This window comes from Heloderma suspectum, chromosome 5 (assembly GCF_057233095.1).
Source record: "Heloderma suspectum isolate Gila_16-S chromosome 5, 16-S_ref, whole genome shotgun sequence".
In the NCBI taxonomy this organism is placed as follows: domain Eukaryota; kingdom Metazoa; phylum Chordata; class Lepidosauria; order Squamata; family Helodermatidae; genus Heloderma; species Heloderma suspectum.
Window position 1 is genome coordinate 155,208,245 of NC_139462.1, and position 18,257 is coordinate 155,226,501.

Below are 18,257 nucleotides of genomic sequence, written 5' to 3' on the forward strand. Positions count from 1 at the left end.
GAAGCCCCTGGGGGCTATCGTCAGGAGGTTTGGGGTGCAGTGTCATCAATATGCGGATGACACGCAGCTCTACCTTTCATTCAAATCTTCACCAAGGTTGGCCGTAGAATCCGTCTGGAGACGGTGAGTGGCTGGATGGGGAGGAATAAGCTGAAGCTGAACCCTGACAAGACCGAGGTACTTTTGGTGGGAGACAAGAGGAGGCTAGGGAATGTTGACCTGGTGTTGAATGGGGTATGGCTACCCTTGAAAGACCAGGTCCGCAGCCTGGGGGTCATTTTGGACTCCCAGCTGTCCATGGCGGCTCAGGTGTCAGCTGTGAGCCGGACAGCGCTGTATCAACTCTATCTGATACGGCGGCTGCGCCCCTTCCTTCCGACCATCTGCTCCCATCGCTAGTACATGCCTTGGTCTCCTCTCGTTTAGACTACTGTAATGCACTCTATGTGGGGTTATCCTTGAAGACGGTTCGGAAGCTGCAGCTGGTACAGAACACGGCGGCTCGCCTGATTAAAGGCAGCTGCCGGCAAGATCACATCACTCCAGTGCTGAAGGAGTGGCACTGGTTACCAGTTGTTTTCCGGGCCAAATTCAAGGTGTTGGTTTTGACCTTTAAAACCCTATATGGTTCTGGCCCAGCCTATCTCAAGGAGCGCCTCTAGCCACACCAGACAGGCCACTTAACAAGATCAGCCTCGGATGGCCTTCTCTCTGTCCCATCAGCCAGGACAGCTAGACTGGTGGGGACGAAGGAGAGGGCCTTTTCTGTGGTGGCCCCCACTCTGTGGAACTCCCTTCCTAGGGAACTCTGCCATGCCCTCTCTTTAATGAGCTTCTGCCATGCATTAAATACGTGGTTGTTCAGGCAGGCATTTGGGGTGGGTTAGGGTATTTTAAAAAATGTTTTTATTGTAGAATTTTATTGTTTTAAACTGTTTTATTATATGCTTTGTACATTGCCCAGAGTGGCTGGGTGACCAGCCAGATGGGCGATTAATAAATTTAATAAATAAATAAATAAATAAATAAAATATTCTAAAAAATCCTGGGCTGGTGGGCTGCATCCAGCCAGTTAGGTCACAAGTGGTGCAGGCTTTCATCCTTGACCTTCCCTCTTAAAGTGGCCCTATAGGAAAACGAGTTGCTCTATGTTCTGTCACAACACTCTTCCAAATCTCCCTCTCTACCCTTCATTTCCTCTGTCCATCTTGCCAAAAAGTCTATTCCCCTCCCTCTTAGATTTTTAGGACAGTGTTTTAATATACAGCAGGAAGGAGCAACTCTCTCTCTCCCCTCTCCCTTCCACCCCTAGCTAGGAAAGTCTTTGGAGTTACCACTTTACGGCTGTGACCATACAGAAGGCTGAGTTCCATATTAAGTCCATGAAGCATGTAAGCACCTACTTATCCTAACTTATTCTAGAAAGCCCCTTGGCGTGCCTCCTGGTAAGTTTAAGGGCTTTGTTGAAAGAAACTAGAGCACCAACAAACTAAAAGGTTAAAATGCATTATTATTTAAATGAATATGTCCATTTGAGGGAACTGCCCAGAACCAAACTGCACATTACACGCAGTTGCACATCTTTTCATCTTAAAGAAAGTCGCAGCCATTGAAAGTGGAAGGGTAGAAGGGAGAGAGGCCTTTTCCTTCCTGCCTTTTGTCTACATAAAATTGCTCCCCACATCTGCTTTCACACCCAAGAGGGAAAAGAAATGGGGTACCAGACTTGTTTTCTTGAGGATGGGAAAGCATCGGGGGGGGGGGAGATTTTGAGTGGACAAACAACAGGAAGAGAAAGACATAAGTAGCCACTTCCCCCACTACTTTTTTGCTCCTGCTTTTCATTTAAAAAAAAATACCAAAAGGGAAAGAAAACATGTAACTGTACATAATATGTAGTTTGGCCCTTGAAGACAAAAAGTCAGAGGTAATATTATTCAGAGCACTAACAGCGCATGTAAAACTATCATTAAGAACATAGATATAAAAGAAAATGATCACAATCCAACACAGAGTTAAGCAAGCTAAAGTCCACTGATTTCAATAGGTTTAAGCAAGTAATCTTCTGCAATTACACATGCTTTGGAATATTATATACATGTTTCTTAACTATTTAGACTAGATCCATGGCTTCTGTAAAGATACAGTTTTCCATGGGCAATTCCACTTTTTACACCAACTAGGAATTTAGTTCATTCATTCCAATCTTTCCTCTCCCCCCCCCCTTCACTTAATCATCTTTCAAGCTCTAAATATAACCTCCAAAGAATAATACTGGCGGTAAGATGTTCTATGTTCAGAAGGAAGTCAACCTTTCTTAATACCTTAGAGGACCCACCTAAAAGCAATTACCCAGTTATGTAGTCAGTCCCATTGTTATAAACTTGTTTGGGCTAAAATAACAGCCCTCCTGCTCGAGTCAGGAATTGGAATTAACCCCTCTTGTTCTGCACCTGCCAAGGGAGGGGCACGGTGAAGATATAAATGCCATGTTCTCACTGTGCCAAACTGTCAGCATCTGTTAAGTCATCAGAACTGCTTTGGTTCTTTTCCTAATTGCTAACTCCAGCTGGGTCTTTCTCCCCCAACCCAATGATACTTGCATGGGTAGACATCCAGCAGACTTACCTTCTGTGACCTGTTTTGGAAGCTTTCTGGTGAAATGTATCTGCAAATATGATCTATCTATAAATAGGCAAAGGGCTGTGGCAGTGATTTAAACTATTTTTACATGAGCTGGGACCAGAGGATCCATGTCTGGAAAGGAAAGGCCTTTCATATACCACAGCTTCCCCCAGCCTGGTGCCCTCCAGCTGTTTTTGAACTACAAGTCCCAGCATTCCTGACCATTGGCCATGATGGTTGGGGCTGATGGGAGTTGAAGTTCAAAACATCTAGAAGGCATGAGATTGGGGAAGGCTCTTATACTCCATCCCAACCTCATCACACAAACCATCTTTATCATTTAGGTGACAGCATATATTTTATGAACTGTATGGTACCATGTAGAAATTTGGTATCACCTTTAAAAATAGAACGTTCTCATCTGGATAAACACTATTTACCCTGAGATATGCTCATGAATCAATATTATAAATGTGTCCGAAGAGCAAAGGGAAGCTGCTGACGGGGGAGACACCTCAAACGTTCAGCTCCTGCCTGGAATGCAGATTGGCCACAAGAGTGTACAGCGAATGATTTTTCCATTCCTACCTCCCAGAATACATCGATTTTGCACAAGGTTTTTACTTTCATCCTTCGGAATCAATGCGGTCTTTGTAGTCACATGTGGTCTTTAAATATATTCTGGCTTGGACAACACCTGCATCTCCTGCCCTTCTGTTCTTTCTCTGAAAGTCCCCAAATTTCCTGATCTTCTTTGCCTAGAAAACAAAAATATTAAAATTAATCCACAGTATAGGGGTGGTGGGCACTTGTTCCATACATCCATTCACACACACACACAGCCATCTATGTCCATCACACTTGCACCTAAACAGATGTCATTCCTTAGAAATTAATGGGGTCACAGAATAGCACATCTGCACTGTAGGGCTGGTGGGTCACCACAGAGCAGGTGACCTACCAGATATAACTGAGACCTGTGAGGTGCTTGACAAGTCTCCTGTTCATGCAGTCCCAGGGAGAGGTTTATCCAGCCTTCAGTGCATTGCCATTCATGGTGGGTCATCAGTTGTACAATAGAGGCCTGCAATATAGAGATGAATCCTTGTAGGAAACATGCTCCATGCTTAGTGCAGCCTTCCCTAACTTGGTGCCCTCCAATGGCCATGTTGTCTGGGTATGATGGGAGTTGCAGTCTGACACATGGGGAGGGCACCAGATTGGGGAAGACTGACATATTTGAGTGCTGGGATTGCTACTCTGAAAGCCTAGCAATCCTACTTTCCTTGATGTTTCTTGAAAGTGACAAAGGATTCAAAGTAAAGCCCAAATAGGTTACTTTTAAAGGCCCAGGAAATCCATACCGTTAATTTCAGCATGGCACACTTACACATGAAACATACTAAAAGAAGATCTTCACCATTCTGATAGAAGTTTGTTGCTCCTTATCAGCATTCAAGGCTATTGGTTCAGACAGCATGTCTCAGACACACTCCACACAAACAACAGTAATTCACTGGAAACTATGTAGAGGGCCTGATGCCTATTGCATAGGCTAGAGCCTGTGTAGAGGCCTCTGTACCTCATCCTGAGTTGATGACATCACTGGCCAGTTCCCAGAGGCCTCTGCGTATAGATCAGGCCCTTCCCATGCCTTGGGTTGAGGCAGGAGGGCGCAAACTGATCTCTATCAAACTAATGTAAAAAATAATAACATTGACTTCCCTCACAATGGTGGAGATATGTAAATACACAGCAACAGCCCACAATTCATGGTGACGTGAGATAAAGAGAAACTGCCATAATTATCAGGCAGGAACAACTTTCTGGAAACTTCTCTGAGTCAAGGTGGGGCAATTGCCAGTACTGAAAGGTTTTAAGGCTGAAATCCTATGCCCATTTACCAGGGAGTAAGCCCCCATTGAACTCAGTGGGACTTGCTTCTGAGTAGACATGTATAGGGTTGTGCCATGAAAATAAGTTTATGGTTACACAGGGTTTATTTATTATTTATTTGTTACATTTATAACCCGCCTTTCCTCCAAGGAACCCAAGGCAGCATACATGATCCTCCTCCTCTCCATTTTAACCTCACAACAACCTTGTGAAGTAGGTTAGGCTGAGGATTGGTGACTGGACCAAATGTCACCCGGTGAGCTTCATGGCAGAGTGGCGACTAGAACCTGGATCTTCTGAGTTCCAGTCCAACACTTTAACCACTACATCAGACTGGCTCTCTGGGCTATATCCAATGTTAGTCCTACTTAGAGTAGGCCCATTGAAATGCGTGGGACTTATCTGGGTTGTACTACTTCAGACTGCAGGTGAGGAGGGTCTCACATTACTGAATACTGTTCCATATAAAACAAAACACATGCCCCTGTTTTCTCTCTTTCCAAATTCTTGTAATGGCCCCAGGAGTGTAACCAAGTCACCTGTAGTTTTTGAGGGGCCTAGAGATCCATAATGCTTTGCTTAGGTTCATTATTGGTGCAATTTCCTTGCTAGTGGGCCTCTGAGCATGTGAGATGAGTCAAAGGTCGATAGCGCAGCCTCAGCACATTCTATGCTAACAAAGGCTAGTATCTTATCAGGGCCTAGGATGTGCCTGAGAAGTGAGGCTATGTTTTTGCTGAGTTACAGGCGGCTGTGCTGGGAAAGTGCTGATTGTTTCCCTTCTGAACAAGCACTGTTAGTCTATGCTGGGAAAGTTGCAGATGAACGCTAATTAATGCTTGCTGCTGTCATGCTGCCTCACTGCTGACAGGTATGGTATAAAACCCATTTTATCCCTTGGCTCTGGGTTCAGAGAAGCTGTCTGATCCAACCATTGGGTATGCCTGTGTGCTGTAAGTTACTCAATAAAGTACTCCTTGTAAGTAAACCTGGATCTGATTTATTACTATCTTGGCACCTCTAAATTAAGAGGCCTACTGCAGGAGCAATACACAGCTCTACCTTCACTGTGATATTTTTTATTCCCTCTAAAGTTTTCTCTGCTTGTCTGTGTCTTCTGTCCTGCTGCACTGCCTTTTCTCACACGTGCTCAGCAGAATTCTCAACAGGCATACTCACCTGGTGAATGCAATGTGAAGCCAGGCTCTTATTTGATGGGATGTTGCCTATTTAAATGCCTTTGGGCTGGGGGATAGAAACATCTGGTACCTGAAAGCATGACAAAGGGTGTTGCTGAAGATGCAATATATGATGGGGTTGATGGCGCTGTTTAAAGCAGGCAGGTTCTGAATAATCGCTGCTGCATAGGAGCGTTCTTTGGTGTCGGGGAGGATGTTGAAGTTGTCCAGGATATCAAAGAGAAAGTACGGACTCCAGCAGAGCACAAATGCTGCAAGAAATTGAGGAAGACCTCTGAAATGTGTTCAGGTTTAATGGGATAAGTTACTCCGGGAGATCTTAGCAACATCGCCTTGGCAGCTCTTGCAAGTTCCCCCTTTCTCACTAAAAGGGGAACTGCAATTAAATCTGAAGAAGCTCCTGTAAGTGTTTGCAGCCTGATCCTAGACAGAGCGAGATCTGCCCAAACCTGCTGATTTCAATGGGCTTACACATGCCTAACTCTGCACAGACATACATGCTCTTGGTGTATGTATGTATAAGAAAGAAGCCATCCATACAAATACACAAAGGTGTTGTTGTTTTAAGGATGAGATTTGTTTTTAACCTGTAACAAAGCCTCTTTTAATGGATTACAATTATTAAATGCTGAAAGGACTTTTGTTCTATGCTGAAAACCTCAAAGGCATTCCTACATCTGCTTATGGAGGTAGCTGTAAGGAACTAGCTAAGCTTCTCTTTTTGCATAATCCATTTGTGGCAAATCCCCCAAGGTTCTTTGGCAAACAGGAGCAGCAACTGTAACTGCCTCATTTGTGCATCCCATCTGCAAAGAGACTCTTTAAGAAGAAAAAGCGTGGTGTGCACAACCCTTTTAATATCAATTTACCAATCCCTCCAGACGAATCCAGGCAAACAGAACATTTAACAACAGTGATATAATCACATTAAACACAAATGCATATCCAATTAAATCATTATCAAATGCCAGGGAGGACTTTTTAATGTGCCCCCCTGTGCATTTACAGCCAGCCTAATCAAATCAATATTTTTTCCAACACCTAATCCTGGGATTCTTCAGCTTCGTCTTTGGTAGCCCCTACAGCAAATGAATATTAAAGTTTAAATAAGAGAAAAGAAAATGAAAGAGCTTGGCCAGCAGGGGGTAGGCCTGGGGGTAGGCGGATAAAAAGGAACAGAGGAAAGCTCATAAGGACTTTGAGGGAAATCTTCCAGGAAACACCAACCCTACATCCAGATTTAGTCATACCTAGTATGCCCATTAAAATAAATGGAATGCAAATTGGTCATAATTAACTTAAGTCCTATTTGTTTCAATGGGTCTGCTTTAAGTATGACAAACTCTGGATCCAACCCTTAGAAATTAGCTTCCTGGTAAATCAATGCAGGGGTTAAGGGGTTAAGGACCAGTTAAGGGGCCACGGTGGCTTAGTGGTTAAGACGCTGAACTGCAGACTGGAAGGTCGGCAGGTCAGCAGTTCGAGACCCGAGTGCTGCGTGACGGAGTGAGCTCCTGTCTTCCGTCCCAGCTTCTGCCAACCTAGCAGTTCGAAAGCAAGAAATTGCAAGTAGATAAATAGGTACCGCCTCGGCGGGAAAGGTAGCAGCGTTCCGTGCACCTCGGTGTTCAGTCATGCCGGCCACATGACCACGGAAGCGTCTTTGGACAGCACTGGCTCTTCGGCTTAGAAACGGGGATGAGCACCGCACCCTAGAGTTGGACATGACTGGTTGGGGACACCTTTACCTTTTTAAATCAATGCAACAAGGTGGGCACACAACCACTACATTGCCTTTTTTTTTTTTTCCTTTGGCAGACAGAGGAGCACTGTGCTTACTAGTGGGTGGGAAGGCATCCAAAGACTCTCCATATCAACTGCCTGTTGAGGGGCGGGGATTAGGAAGGGGCATGAGACAAAGCATTAGGGCATAGTGTCTGGAAGAATATGATGCTTCATGATGCTGTACTCTAGCCAATGGTTAGAACAGCAAGTGTGGTGGAATGTTGCGCTCTAACCAATGGGAAGCAGCAAGTGGCGTGGTGACAGATCATGGAGCCTCACCTAAAATATTAAATGGCACTTTACTGACCCACCAATTTTGCTACAGAGCATGTGCCAAGGACCCTGCCACTTGCGACAAATGCTGCCACAACAAAACATGCATTTTCATGGTGTGTGTTTTTCCAGCCAGGTAAACCAAAATGCTTGGATTTGGAAATAGTTTTGGAGGGTAAATCAAAACCATTTCAAAATGTGAAATCAGCAGCCTGTTCTGTTTGCTCAGAACTAAGTCCCAAGGGATTCAATGGGACGTACCCCCTAGTACGAGTGTTTAGGATTTTGGCCTAAGGCAATGACCAGTTAAAGTTTTTGCTGAGCTTGTCTTAAACTGAGTAATTGGTTAACCATGCAGTCCCTAGGCATGTCTCATCAGAAGGAAATCCCACTGAATTCAATGGGACTTGCTGCTAGGTGAGTGTCTATAATATCATTACAGCCCAACTGATATAAAAAGCATCTCACAACAGTTAAAAATGTGCAGGATTTTGATTAATATAAGTTCATCTTAACTAGCAAGCCTGGCAATATTTATCTTGGAAAACAAATGCCTGAGTACAGACACACCCAGGTTGTTGGCTGAAGAACCATGAGCTTTACAGTATTTATGCTCCCTAATTCAACTAGCGCATTCAGTTAAGATGATACGCAGGTAGGCATTGGTTTCACAAGGCTTCCGCTATGCACTGGGAGTGACACACATTGGTTTGGTTTAATCTGGAATTGTAGAACGGAAAGAAATGCATCCATGGTGTGACCATTTTGCTACTGTGTAGCTGTGTGAAGTACATTGTTTCTTCATCAATATGTGACCAATATATAGCTTTACACTGCCTGGCCTCAGTATACCAACAGGAACACTGGCTTCCATTTAAATCTCCTTTTGGAATAGGGTGTGTGTGTGTGTGTGCGCGCGCGCGTCTCCGCATTATGCTGAGCACTATGCTGTTTTAAGAAAGGGCCATAGGTAAGGAAGGGCCATAACTCATTAGAAGAGCACATGCTTTGATGACAGAAGATTGCAGATTCAACCCCCACATCTCTAGGTAGGACTGGGAAAGACTCTTCCCTGCTGAAACCCTGGAGAGCCACTGCCAGTCAGTGTCAACAGTACTGGGTTAGATGGATCAGTGGTCTGTCTCAGTATAAAATAGACATCGTGGGCTCTTATACTGATGCTTCTCTTGAGCCTATTGTCTTGCTGTTTGAAATTGTGCCTATGTCTTTTAGCTGAAGCACTTTTATTTTAAATTGTTTTTCAATCTGCTGTTTGAGCGGGGGGGTTAAAATTGATTTTGTAATCATGATTTTTGTTACTTTTATGAACTTCCGTGACTTGACCTAAGTGTGATGCCCTGGCAGAATGGTGATGTAGAAGTGTTTAAAATAGATCAGTAAATAGCAAAACAACAAGTGATTTGAAACATGATGGCATGGGGTGGGGGGAGCTGCCAACATGAGCATCTCTACACCAACCTAAACTCCTGTATTTAAAATGGGGCTTTCCACTTCTGTTTTAAATGCAGGATCATGACGGACTCCCTTTACACATGCATCCTCCCCCCCTTCCCCCTCCTTTCCCCCGTTATCTGAGTCTTCCATGTTTCATTATACAGCCATTAGATGGCGCTGTGGTCTAGCTCCTCTTGTTGCAGCTTTTCCTTCTTCACAAGGGAACTCAAGCGTGGTAATTTGATAGCTCATTATCTCCGATCTTTCAAAAAATGGAATAAAGGTCATTTAGTGCAGGAGATGCCCTGGAGGTTGACAACATCATCTAAAGGGCCCGCACACTTCCGTGAGTGACCAGTCGTAATAGCAAGGTAAAAGCTCTGTGTGAAGAAGCCTCATATCTGCTCAGTGGTGCCCCTTCGGCACTGCTTCTCTTTGGTTGCTACATAGATGGTTTTGAAAAACATTAGAGATTTCAGAGTCTTGGGGAAAAAATGATCTCACTACCCAGAAAAATAAGCACATATTTATTATTTGAGAAAAATATACTGTGGATAGGACAAGACTTGATTGTTTTGATGGTAAGAAAATCTATGAGCATATTGACATAGGAAGTTGTTTTCATTGCTGCAGTAGAAGGAGATATCAGCTATGTGAGTAAATGGCTCATCTACAGCACACGAGGCCAAACCAATTGGAATCCATCATGATGCTGTCCCAAATGACAGTCAGTAGTAGCATCTTTCCACCTTTCACCTTTCTGTTTCTTTTCATTTTAAGTGCAGAAGGAGGACACCTGCAGAGAGTGAAGCTTGGTTCACGCAAATGGTAGATATGATAGTAAACCAGTTCTCTTCGGACTGCAGGTGGGGGAATCACATATTTTAGAGGGGGGAAGCATACAAACCACAGCAGTTCTGCATATATAACACTAGATGTCAGGAGCAGACTGCTAGCCTACTGGTCTTTTGTGTTAGTTTTTTTTTTATGTGCAGTAAGTTTTTTATATGGATGACCGCTCATTTGTGCTATCCCCTACCTGAATTCTGAAAGGTTATAGACCAGGAACACTTTTTCTCACTTTAACTGCTGCTTGTGTAAACTAATCTGCAGTTGCTACACTGGGAGATATAGAAAGCTGATTGTGTCCAACTTCCCAGTATACAGTAATCATACTTTCCTGGTGGCCAATAACATGGTTCCCCTTCTGCTTCTCACAAATATTATTATTATTATTATTGCATTTATATCCCGCCTTTTTTCCTCTTTCAAGGAACCCAAGGCGGCTTACATTCTCCTCCTCCTCTCTGTTGTATCCTCACAACAACAACCCTGTGAGGTAGGTTGGGCTGAGAGTCTGTGACTGGCCCAAAGTCACCCAGTGAGCTTCCATGGCCAAGTGGGGACTAGAACCCAGATCTCACAGCTCCCAGTCCGTCACTGTTGGGATTTTTTTGACATAACAATCCTAGCTTTTAAAACCACAGGTAGAAAACTGGGAATGGGTGTCAGAAATGTGCAGTTTTCTCTCCCTTCTCCCCTCCCCCACCTCATGTGCCACCTTTAGCACTACAATCCAGATTAAATTAAACCACTGTTCTTTATTTACATCTAAAATGGGGAACTGTGGTTTGATGTCAGTTTACTAACCAAGATCTTAAATCAGGAACAAACTGTGGTTTCAGATTCTGGTTAGTAAACTGACATCAAGCCCCTGTTTCAGACATAATGGGGAACTGTGGTTTAAAAATGCCAAAGCTAGTGTGCGACGTGAGAAGAGGCGGGGAGCACCCTGGCTTGATGCTCCTTCCTGGCTTAATTAAACTATGGTTTATTAAGCTAGGAATATTATGTCTGAACCAGGCTATTATCTCCTTCAGCTATTGCAGACGTAATCATTGGGAGATGGTCAGGGTACAATAGTTTTTAATGGCACCTAATAATAAGTGTATGGTTTGAAGAAACCTCATTCATTAAGCAAGCTAAGACCACTTTGTCTTATGGTTAGGCTGGTATGAAAACTATTATATTGGTGTACTAGATTGGGCCTGCCCAATCACTTGCAGCTACATTGGTTTTACATGCTACATTGCTGCATCAGAATAAGGAAGCAAATTAGGTATATTGTCATGAGATAGGTTGCCTGAAGGCACAAACCCAAGAGTTGTACAAAAATTCTCTTGCTCAGGATTGGGGAATCTTTTTCCTGTTGAAGACCACATTCTTGTGGATTAATATGTCAGGAGCCGTGAACCAATGGTGAGTGCACCCAGAGCCATTGTGGGTGGGGCCACACTTTTTCTCTCTCTCCCTGCCACCCCGTTTTCCCCTGTCTCTCTTTTTGCCCTCCTCCTTTCTCTCTCGCTCTCTTTCTGCCACCCCCCTTCTCTCTCGCTTTCTTTCTGACACCCCCTTTTATCTCTCCCTCCTCCCTCTTCCTTCCTGCCCAGTGGCTGCCAGGATTGCACCATTAGTGTGGTAATAATCCTTGGCTAGCTGGGGAATGCTGGGAGTTGTAGGACTTTTTTCTGTCTAAACATGCATAGGATTGTGCCCTAACTAGCATATCTTGTCACTTACCAAGGATTATTACCACACTGTACTTGATAGCTTTGATTTTTGCCTTTGATATGAGTCCTCGCTGGGCATAGCTGGCACAGAATTTGCCATCTGCAAAGAGGAGAGAAGCAAGAAAATTACAGAGGCATAATTAGGGATGGACAAATCTGTTAGTTTTGCTTTTTCCCTCATTTTAATTTTGTAAATCTCAAGTTCTTTCCATCTGGTATATGAAGAAATTTGCAAATTTTGATAATTATCAAGAACGAACTGAAACAAAATTCTCACCCATCTGTATCAGCCAAATTCAATAGGTACAGTTGTTCTCAGCCTGGAGAGAACCATGTTGTACCTGCCTGCCATATCTAGGCTGACCATACGTACCGTTTTAAATGGGACAGTACCGTTTTTTTCATATTTCCCGACCATCCCGTCATTTTAATATAAATGTCAATTTTGTCCTGATTTTAAATTCTTTGTAAAACACTGAATGCGTTCATCATAAGGCTCTATGCTAATCAATGTGTGCAGTAAAACTACTAGTGTGATGGAAGAGGAAGGTCCATTTACTTTATCCAGTCAGGGCCAGGCTTCTTGAGCTAGTGACGATCAGACGCCACCCCCTTGCTTGTCTGCAGTGGCGTGGAATTCAAGAGGTGGCCGCTAAGCCCCATTCAGTGTGTGGGAGCCAGGAGGGTGAGTCTTACTGCTATTTCTACCATCATTCCCCTCACAGAGATTCTTTCTGCCCTACATTCAGTTTGATTCGGACTTTTCAGACTCATATTTTGGTTCAACAGGCGGTTAGCTATTTTTTTATTACAGTGGAACTCTCCGGTGGGACATTACATAACCCCGTCCCGTTTCTGTCATCCCAATATCCTGTTTTTGTCTCAAGGAAATATGGACAGCCTACATATAGCTGTTAAAGATGAGAAGTCTGTCAGAAAAATGAGCTATCCACCCTAATTCAGTACTGTGAACATGGTGAGTTACAAGGGGCTTATTCAATATTCACCACGCTGAGTCACAGCTCACCCTTGGTCAGAGCTGGCCTGTTTCCATGCAGGCCTTGACAAAATATTTCTGAGTACCACACACATGACCATTGTGCTAATTTTGTTGAGCCCTAAGTAAAAAACATTAAAGTAGAAAAAAGAAGAAGAGAAAGAAAGCTCTTCCTACATATTTCTTGTACTTATTCCAGGTAAATTAATGCCTCTGTTTTGCTTTTTGAGGGGAAATTGGAGATGCGTATTTCTAAAAGCTTTTCAGCTTATGCATATGTACACACACACAAACTACTCCAGTATATACAGTAAGCAGAGAACAAGGAGGGGAGGACACTCAGGGATTCTTGGTGTGAAGATAAGGATACTACAAGTATATATTTTCACCTCAGAAATGCTGAAAGGAATGTCATAAGAGTAATCTTTGTACATTTCCATTTTAGTATTAACAATTTATTTGATTAATCAGTATTTCAGTGTAAATGTATTTTAAAATTTAGAAGCAAGGGTCCTGATTTTTCTCTTCCTGGTATAAATCTATCTCAGTTAATGGTGATAGATTGGTGTATCTCAGCAATGAAAGTGTATTTTTGACTAATTATGCCAGGGTAATTAGGGTAACAACATGCTTTGATCATTCATTTTCTCTAAGCTATGGTTTTCCCAGTAGTAATGTATGGCTGTGAGAGCTGGACTATAAGGAAGGCTGAGCGCCGAAGAATTGATGCTTTCGAACTGTGGTGCTGGAGAAGACTCTTACGAGTCCCCTAGACTGTGAGGAGGTCAAATCAGTCAATCCTAAAGGAAATCAACCCAAACTGCTCATTGGAAGGACAGATACTGAAGCTGAAGCTCAAATATTTTGGCCACCTAATGTGAAGAGAAAAGTCACTGGAAAAGACCCTGATGCTGGGAAAGATTGAAGGTGAAAGGAGAAGGGGACGGCAGAGGATGAGATGGCTAGATAGCATCACCGATGCAATGAATATGAACTTGAGCACACTCCGGGAAGAGAGCGCAGGACAGGAAGGCCTGGCGTGCTATGGTCCATGGGGTCACAAAGAGTCGGACATGAGTGAACGACTGAACAACAACAAAAGATGAATGAGATCCAACCTGGTAAGCACATGTTTTAATAGCTTTTGGCAATTCTGTTCTAGTCTCATGTAGATTTGATTAACAGTGGGCATTTTAATGACATCCATGATAATTGCACAATGAGCCTTTTAATGCCATGAGCATTAATGTTTGGAAGTGTTCCCCCAAATTACATACCAGCGCAGTTGGATATAATCACAGCATGGGCTTTACTCTTAACCCATATCGTCCGAATCACAATGAAGTAAATAACACTGCAAATGGGAAAAGAACAGCAACAAGTTAACAAGTTATCTTCAGCTGGGATAAACCCAAGAGCTGTAACTGTATCTCTATACCAGTTTGCCAGTACTATGCATATTATGGATTGGAGCTAGACTTAGTCATACTTAGAGGAGACACAATGAAATCAATAGGATTTAAGGTAGTTGTGACAAACATTGGTTTCAGTGGGTCTATGCAGAGTACAACTAACTCTGGATCTAACCCTTTTTAATCAATAGGTTTTGCATACAGATGACATTTCTTTATTTATTTTACAACATTTATATACCGCTCCACATCTTAAACAGATTCTGGAGTGGTGAACAATAAAAGATAAAAAGATAAAAGAATAAAACACCATATTAAAATGTATTATTTTTAAAAAACAGAATACCAGTAAAAACTGTGGCTGGTCAGTAAAGGAAGGATTCCTGAAATAAAGGCATTTTCAAGAGGCGCTGAAAACAACACAATGTTGGCACCTGCCTGATCTCCAGAGGCAGGGAGTTCCATAAAAAGGGGCCACCACACTGAAGGCTCTTCTCCTGGTGGGCTCCAGCCAGGCTATGGGTCCATGTGGAACCACCAGGAGCATGCCCTGTGATGACCTCAGTGCTCGGGTGGGTTAGTAAGGGAGAAGGTGCTCTCTCAGGTATTCTGGTCCCAAGTTGTTTAGAGCTTTATACACTAGTACCAAAACCTTAAACCAGGCCCAGTAGCCAATAGGCACCCAGTGCAGTTCCCTCAGCAAAACAGCATGCTGGAAAGGGGCAGCTCCTGACAACAGCCTTAAGGGCAGCCCCACATACAGTGCACTGCAGTAATCCAGCCTTGAGTTTACTAGCATCTGTACTACTGTGGCTAAACTATCCCTGTCCAGGAGAGGCCGTGGTTGGCAAACTGTAGTTGGTTGGTAAAAGGCACTCCAAGCTGCCACAACCACTTGGGCCTCCAGCAATGATGGATCTAGGAGTACCCCCAGACTGCAAACCTGATCATTCAGAGGGAGTGCAACCCCATCCAGAACAGGCAAGGAGCCTATCTTCCGAACTCAGGAACCACTCACCCACAGGGCTTCCGTCTTGCCAGGATTCAGCTTCAGTTCATTGGCCCACATTCAGCCCATTCCTGAGTCTAGGCACTGATCCAGGACTTGCACAGACCTCACTGATTCAGATATCACAGGGACATAGAGCAGTGTGTCATCAGTGTACTGATGGCACTTGGCTCCAAATCCCTTAATGATCGCTCCCAGTGGCTTCATATAGATGTCGAACAACACTGGGGACAAGATGGTACTCTGTGGGACCCAACAGCAAAATTGCCAAGGAGCCGAGGAGTGGTCACCCAATGTAACTCTGAAACCAGCCCAACAGGTAAGACCCAAACCACTGTAACACAGTGCCTCTGATGCCCAGCCCACGGAGTCGATCCAGGAGGATACCTTGTCAATAGTATCAAAAGCCGATGAGGGATCAAGCAGAATTAACATTGCTGTCCCTGTCCCTGTCTCGATAAAGGTCATCCAGCAGGGCAACCAAGGCTGATTCAGTCCCAGACCCAGGTCAAAACCCCGTCTGGAATGGGTCCAGATAATCAGTATACTCCAAGAGCTGCAGTTTCTCCACTACAACCCTCTCAAGTACCTCAGGAAAGGGGTATTTGCAAGACGGCAGTAATCCATGGCAGAACAAAGCCCCCCGCCCCACCACCACGCGAAAGGCGTGCGAAACGGAGCACTTACCTGGTGCCGTTCACGCTGCTTTGCGAATGGCAGCCGTGTCTGCGGCCGCCATTCGCTTCCCCATTTTTGCCATGATAGGCTACGTAAATACTTATGTAGCCTATCATGGCTAACGCAGGGACTCCATTTGCATCCCTGCGGAGGCTGTGATAGGCTATGTAAATATTTACGTAGCCTATCACGGCAAAAAAAGGGAACGCAAATGGCGGCCACTGTAGCTGCCGCCATTTGCGTCTGCAGGCTCTGCACGCCTGTGAATGCACCCAGCCAGCAGCTCTGCAGAGTTGCCGTGGAGCAGAGCCGGCCAGGTTAGGATTTCGGGGGGAGGTGCGGAGCGCCTCCCCCCACCACGTATCACCCCCTTCGAAAAGGTAAGCGACTTTCGCACATCCCTAGAAAATCCCCAGGAATGTTCAGAAACCCATTGGATTCCATCAGTCTCCTGGGGCGGACCATCCAAATGGGTCCCCCACCCCTGCAGGAAGGAAGTAATGCTATGAGTTCCAATCTCACCAGGAAATGGTCCGACGTTGACATTTATACTTCACAGGCTTTGATTTAAGCCAGGGATGGCAAGGGGTGGTGGGAGTTGTAGTCCAGCAACTTCTGGGGGGCACAAATTGCCCACCCCTTATTTAAGGCTTACAATTCTGCAAATGTTTAACCTCGATATTTCCTGAACACCTCCCCCCCGCCCCCAATGTCAGCAATATCTGATGGCGCAGGAGGTTGTGGAGGGCAAGGCAGGAGTCTAAGAGGAAGATTCTACGCTCTCCTCTACTGTACAATCCAGGTGGCGAGAGTGGGGTAAAGGAAGCAGCTCAGCTGAGTTTTCCATGAGGACACCGACGCCCGAAATACACATGGCTTTTGTAGCAGCCCTAGATATATCTTGAAGGGGAAATGACAATGTACAAACAACAATTAGTAGATTCATTGCTATCACCATTTTAAATCTCTTTCTCAATCCAATTAATTTTTCTCGATTTTAAAAAAAAGTTTCCACCCTCTGCGGTGACTCCTTAGGATATTCCTTCAAGACTTTTGCTGTGCGCTCCCAGGCGGCAAATGCAAAAGCTTTCTACTTGCCTGATGGACGGCTGCTACATTGCAACCTGGAGAATGTGTTACACGTATTCAGATAAGGCAGGAGATGGGGTGGCTGTGGCTGCTTCCGCTCGTTCCCGTCCCAGTTCTATTGTTCTCTCTCCTCCCCTGCCTGCAGTAGGACAGAAGGAGGGCAATGGAAAGGGTACTCATTCCCTGGGTTGCAACCTGGTGACCCTCTCTGAGGCAGCCGTTTCTGGTCTGGTAGCGCTGTGCTCCACTTTCAAACCCTCATTGTTCCAGACAACGAGAAGCCATCTGGGGCTCCTTGATCTCTCCACTAGAGATGTGAAGGCCGGGGGGAAAAACAACAATGGAAAAATTCAACCCCCCCCCATTTTTCCCGCCCTCCATTTCCCCACCAAAGTTTTCTAGTTTTTTCCCATTTCTTTCCTAGGCATTTATGTTGCTACACTGGAGACATCCGTGAATCACACTTCTCACAATACTTTAAAACCAGAGGAAGATTTTGTGCATCAGAAGCACCAACAGCATTTCTATAGCACTTCTGAGGGTTTGGCAACTCATATATATTATCTCTGTAATCCTGACAACAACAATGGCAAGGTATGGCAGTGTTATTATACCCACACTTTGCTTCACTAAGTTTTGAGATTTGAACCAGGGACATCCCGGTTGCCATGGTGCTGCCAGAACAGGACTTTAGAGCAGACATCCAGGGCCCCTCTCAGTAGAATGAGCAGCCAGGCTGGCTTACCATGGTTTGAAGTTCATGAAAGCACATTACCCTCTAAACCAGAGTCCCCTCCATGACACTGAAGTCCAGAGTTTACCTAACTACACCCCTGCCTCAAAGCAAGCTCCAATCAATTCCTCTTACTGGCAGCATCCTTCTTTTTGTTCTTTATTTCGAAACAGACACATTTGTTTTAGGGTTTTTTTTGTTTTACAAATCCTTTCAAAATACATGTTTGCTATTTTCTATAAACTCCTATTCTTGGTTAATTATTGGTCGCCTGACTTCTGTAACTGGTCCTACTGTTCTTTAATACCATGGCAGTTATCCACTTGATTTGTACTTCACCCCCTGTCTTCTGATACAGCCTCCTCCCAAGCAAGCCTTCCTCTCACCCTTGAACAGTGGGGCCTCTGCTCCTTGTCCTCTGCATACAGAGGGAAAGGCTGGGTCCTAAAATCCCAAGGGTGCTTCCAAAGGAGGCATTGACTGTGCCATCGCCCTGCCTTGTTCATGGAATTTTAGAGGGGGTCACAGGTCGGAAT

General features: G+C 44.4%; 1 protein-coding gene across 2 annotated transcripts in view; it reads right to left on the minus strand.

Moving 5' to 3' along the window:
• Nucleotides 1-2,017: 2,017 nt before the first annotated feature.
• The window catches only part of NPSR1 (neuropeptide S receptor 1), a 111,951-nt gene continuing 95,711 nt past the window's right edge, over nucleotides 2,018-18,257 (minus strand). The window contains exons 6-9 of one of the 2 annotated variants that reach the window (XM_084860401.1): nucleotides 14,078-14,154; nucleotides 11,814-11,903; nucleotides 5,791-5,971; nucleotides 2,018-3,383 (exon numbers count right to left, since the gene is read on the minus strand). In XM_084860401.1, coding sequence (XP_084716527.1) covers nucleotides 3,296-3,383; nucleotides 5,791-5,971; nucleotides 11,814-11,903; nucleotides 14,078-14,154 — 436 coding nt within the window. In that variant the 3' untranslated portion in view covers nucleotides 2,018-3,295. Of the gene's footprint in view, nucleotides 3,384-5,781; nucleotides 5,972-11,813; nucleotides 11,904-14,077; nucleotides 14,155-18,257 lie in introns of both variants that reach the window. The other variant, XM_084860399.1, reaches the window with a different exon arrangement.